This window comes from Saccostrea cucullata, unplaced genomic scaffold, assembly GCF_032062105.1.
Source record: "Saccostrea cucullata isolate Sc308-1 unplaced genomic scaffold, CSIRO_AGI_Scuc_v1 ctg11054, whole genome shotgun sequence".
Lineage (NCBI taxonomy): Eukaryota > Metazoa > Mollusca > Bivalvia > Ostreida > Ostreidae > Saccostrea > Saccostrea cuccullata.
In genome coordinates, this window is record NW_026923235.1 from 1 (window position 1) to 5,467 (window position 5,467).

General features: G+C 35.7%; 1 protein-coding gene across 1 annotated transcript; it reads right to left on the reverse strand.

Annotated features, from left to right (window-relative positions):
* Positions 1-593: 593 nt before the first annotated feature.
* Positions 594-4,178, reverse strand: LOC134263510 (microfibril-associated glycoprotein 4-like; the record flags this gene model as incomplete). The annotated part of the gene is made up of 5 exons (XM_062745861.1): positions 4,055-4,178; positions 3,617-3,753; positions 3,360-3,456; positions 1,900-2,067; positions 594-844 (listed from the first exon to the last, which is right to left on the reverse strand). Coding segments are annotated over exons 1-5 (777 nt in total), but the record flags the coding sequence as incomplete, so codon positions are not given.
* Positions 4,179-5,467: the final 1,289 nt, after the last annotated feature.

Below are 5,467 nucleotides of genomic sequence, written 5' to 3' on the forward strand. Positions count from 1 at the left end.
GAAATTTTCTAAGCAAAACCTATGCACCTTGATTCCATGTTGTTTTCCCGCCCCTACCCCCAGGTGTCATGATTTGAACATACTTGTATCTAGATAACCTAAGGATACTTCCATATAAATATTACTTATCATGGCTGTGCTATTCTTGAGAAGATTTTTAAAGAATTTTTCTGTGTAAAACTTTGATCAGCCATTATGGCCCTACCTTACCCCCGGGGGTCATGGTTTGTTTCATCTTTCTTGGTACACTTGTTTCTGGGAAGATTTTTAAAACATACCACGAAATTTTCCCTATTTCCGAATTATCTCCCCTTGAAAAAGTGTGTGGTTCTTCATTTGAACAAACTTGAATTCCCTTTACCCAAGAAAACTTTGCGCCAAGTTTGGTTAAAATTTTCCCAGTGGTTTTTGGACGACTACGACGACGACCACAACGAGGACAGACAACGGAAAAATTTTGATCAGAAAAGCTCACTTTAGCTTTCAGCTCAGGTGAGCGAAAAAATCGAAACCGCCAGTAAATACAGCATAACATAAGATTGAAGCATTTAGTGACGCATCGTGAAATCATGACGTACCTAGTGACGCCTGACCATCATCATAGTTTCTTTGACTTCTGTGCCCTTTTCAACTGGTGGATACCAAACCCAACTCCATTTGGATGAAGACCAGATGTCATTGAAGAAGGCGTAGTGACAGTGGTTATACCACCAGCCTCCTCCTCCTCCTCCATACCAGTTAGCAGCACAGTGACCGGTATGTCTGTCGTTATCCACGTCCGGGGTGCTGAAGTACATCCCTGACACATCTCTGTACGAATCACCAGTGTCTAGCATCCTGTCACCTATATAATGAACGGAAAATTGTTAGTAGTACATATCATGGCCGTAGGAACCGGGGACGTATGGAGGGTGGGTGTCCTGCATCTCATCCCATATCTGACGTTTGGAGTTCAGTGTTTGCTATGCTCTTTTTTGTATTGTTGAATGGACTTTTGAGCTTTGTCTGTTTATAGCTCCATATACTTCATCTTTCATAGACACTTGACAGTTTCATACAACATTGTATGGTCTTCAATCTGAATAAACAGCTACCTCATGGACATTTATTGTACTCTTTGTGATAGTCATATAAGTAAGATCTACAAACTTCGTGTGATGTACTATTTGGTTATAATGGTGTGCTCTTATGTAGGTGAAATGTGGCTTTACCTTTAAGAAGATTACAAGCCGAGAAAGTAATGGTATGGCATGATAAAGATACTGAGAGATCGTTTACACAACATAGATTCCAAGAAAAAATGGAATTCTAAATCCAACTTTAAAAAGTGCATTTTTATGTATGCCATTTACTCTGACGATAAAAGGAATTTACGCTGATATGATATATGAATTGGACTTGTTCTTATACATATCATGTACTTTGATAAAAAATACAGGTTCGATGTACTCCGACAAATTATGGAGATAATTATTGTACGTACTCCGACACAATACAGGCGTGATTACTACGACACAATGCAGATGTGATGTACTACAATACGATATAGATGTCATGTACTAGACATGATATAGATTTTATTTACTACGACACGATACAATTGTCATGTACTACGACAAGATAGAGATGTAGTTTCACATGCTTCAGATGTGATGTACTCCTACACAATATACACGTGATGCAACAGGATTTTTTCAGAGCTCTCTTTTAATATTAAAGCAGAACAATGCAATGAGAAAAAAATATAAATTATATAAATGTGTATATAACATGACTTTTTTTTGGAAATACAATATAAACACATTTATATAACTCAGCATTCTCTGTATATATTTGTTGCTCTTACTCTTTGACCCTTTCTCCTTTTTCTTAGCATGGTAGACACTCACAGTCACATACCTAAGGTTCCTGTGGCAGGTCCTCCCAAAAAGAATTGATATTTCCCTGTTTCATCGGAGATAGAGAATCGATCGTACGTTTCATACAGCGTCGTACCATTCTGGAGAGTGATGGACACATAAAGGGACGAGTTCTTTCTCTTTGTTAACAGATGGATTACGTCATTTCCTATATTAAAATATTACTAAAAATCAACTGTAAAATATATTGCAAAGCAAGAATGTTATTTTGAATATGAATTTACCATCTCTAAAAATTAAGCTATTTACTTGGGCTATAGACAGTAATGCAAAATTTTGTCTCCTTTAAAGACTCTTACGCTGAGTGATTTAATCCTCTTGTACTCTTTTTTATGTAAGATTTCAATCAAACATGATCATAGAGTATTGTCTAATACATATTACCCAGTCTCAATTTAGATATTTGATACGCTTACATTTCCATTATATGCTGCAATAAAAACATTTTGTTAAATATGAACCGCTCAAAGAATGGGTGGACTTAACTGGCTAGAAAAATGTTCCATAAAATGTTAAATTTTTTCCAACATATTAACCCCCCATATCTTAACTGTATATTTTGGTACAGGCGTGAATTTAAAATGCTCTTTTTGAGGTAAACTAAATAAATATCGAAGGCATGCCGGAAGATTTCTTGAATATCAATACTGACAATAGATAAGCAGGGTCACGCATTTTTCATCGTCTGAATACATAGTCAGCGCATGTTTGTCGGCTGTTCTTACGAAAACTGTAGCTGTATATTGAACAAAATAATGTCATATTAAACGGAGAAAAGCCGACAAATGTGCGCTCACTCTTAATTTAACAAAAAACATGTTCAAAACAAACTTCTCGCTTTCCATTGAAATGTCTTCGATTGACCTGATGAATATTACAATTCGTCACGTGATGTCTACCTACGAGTGTACTCTTGAAAACAGTTACATTGTATTCTTCAACTGACCTCGATCTAAATCATGTCTTTGAGCGTTTTTTGTAGCCGTTTTCAGAATTTAGCAAAATTAAATATTGTTTTAATTTTGCGTGTCATCACATTTTTAAAATAATTTCATATCGCTGTAATACAGTATGCTAAACACGTATTCGAATTTTTAGAAAGAGAGGGGGATAGAGAGAGAAATGACAACATCGACACCGATCGATAGCCCTGCCTCCTATAAATATTGACTGTGTGACATAAAAACCACTCCGGGTACATGTCGAATTCCGGAAGACGACACTCATGAATCGTTGTTCTAATTTGATACACGACAACGGGGCATTGTTTTTGCACAAATGTTCCACCTAATATAGCCAATTATATGTTGCTCTTTCCATTGCTCATGATTTATTTTGGATTCACTTTATTTACAGATTGTTAGAGGAGTCGCAAAAAGATCCAAAATAGGGCGTTAAGTCCCCCCATTCTTTCCCTCTTAAAAAGAGATTTATTCTTACCAATCCAGTAATCCTGTTCTGGGGCACCAAAACCATTCTTGTATTCCGTCCAGCTCCTATTGAAACTTACAGATCCGTCTACTCGTTTTTGAATCGCCTTAAAAATTATCAATTATAGCAATATACAATTCACTGTTCTGAACAATTGTATAATCCATGTGTTATGATATGAAACTCGTATTTTATTATCGTTTTATAGAATCGAAACACTTAATAGGAATTATATAACTCAAAGTAAATTTAACATTTGTACAAACCGCCCACCCTCCGCCCATTGTGGTCATATGACAGAACACGAGGACAGGAATGGTAATGGTCCCATATGGGTATATGTCGTACACCCCGGAATCATAGCGACCATCTGTATAAAGGTCCGTACAATCTAAGGGAATTACTGAAAAAGGGAAAATAAAATACTAGAATCTTTTAATTATTTGTAAATACAGGTATTGAGAAGAGGATACCTGTGAGACACATTAAGGATAAGTGTTGGAAATAAAATGTTGTTGGTAATCCAAACATCACTTGTATTTCTTACTTGTAGGAATGTTGAAGTGGAATCCATTTAAACAATAAAATTGCTTTCTTTAGTTGTTAGTACGGGAATGAATGTCGAAGCTTTTGCAGGAAAAAAGTAACTCGAGTGGGTTGTAACCAACAAACGACTAAGGGAGAAAAATAACAGTAATACGTACAGTCATGTGAGTAGTATCTCCAGCCAGTCTCATTAGACACTCCCGAAGTAAAAACCCTCTTGTGGATTCGACATTTCTGAATCTGAGGATTAAAGCCATAGAAGCTACACTTGCCTTGACACATCGTGGCACACTCGATCAAAGAATGAGAATCATATTCTCCTAAAATTTCGTTATTTGATTTCTTATCATTAAACTCTGGTTTCAAAGAATATTTATGAGAAAAAATTTTTGCTTCGGATAAAGCTATGAAGCCGACAATCAAAAAAATTTCATAAAGATTACTCATTTTTAAAGTTTAAGAAAGAAAACGACTGCTGCGGTCTTGTTAAATTTTGTGTTTTGCGAAATGGTTTTAAAACTGCCATATATATATGCATAAATATATATATCGGAATCGTAATAAATGCCTGAAAAGTGATTGGCTAACTGTTACGCACTCTTTAATTATTGTTGTTCAGTACCGATTTTATTAGAGTTAATATTTTGAAAAAAAAATTACTACAGCAATTTAAACTAGTGCTAATTGTAACGGGGACCGTTACAGATGTTCCCCAAACGCTCCCCAACTCCCTTTTGGTGCCATATTCCCTGTAAGCTTCATTAAATAAGACAAACTCGATGCATTTGAGACTTTAATAACGTTTACCCAGAAGTGTACAAAGTTCATTCAAATTTTGCGTGCGTATGTGAATGCATGTGCGTAATGACCATATCATCTATATATTTTTATATACTAAATATTAAAGCATTTAATCCAAAAGTAATAAAAAGATACCCTCATTCAAGTGTTCTTTTTTTTATTTTGCTCATTTCACGTGCACGCACGTGCATACATGAGCATGGTGACCATATCTTCCTGTAGATGTCCGTTACATCTATCAATGTTCTAAATCCCACCCTGTTTGGTTGAAAACCAGGGGAGTTATAGCTGTTTAAAGTTTCAGCCAATCAGATTGCAGCCAAAGTACACGCACCTGTATGCATGTGCATGGTGACCACACCTTCTTGTAGTAGTCTAGTATATCTATCTATGTTCCAAATCCCATCCTGTTTGGTTGAAAATCAAGGGAGTTATAGCTATTTAAAGTTTAAGCCAATCAGATTGCAGCGCACGTGCATGCACGTGTTTTCATGATAATTGCTATATATCTTTTTGTAGGATATCCTAATGCATGGCTATTTTCAAAATTTCAAAGGATTTCGTCAAAAAATAAGAAAGATATTGAGACTTTAGTTTCAGCCAATCAGAGCAAAGCGCACGTGCATGCGCGTGAGATCTTGCTATTTTGACCATGTCATATTGTCTATGCTTCTAATATATCCTTATATTATAAGTTTCAAAGCATTTCATCAAAAATTTAAAAAGTTACGCCTATATCAATTAAATCGGTCATTTCACATGTTGCACGT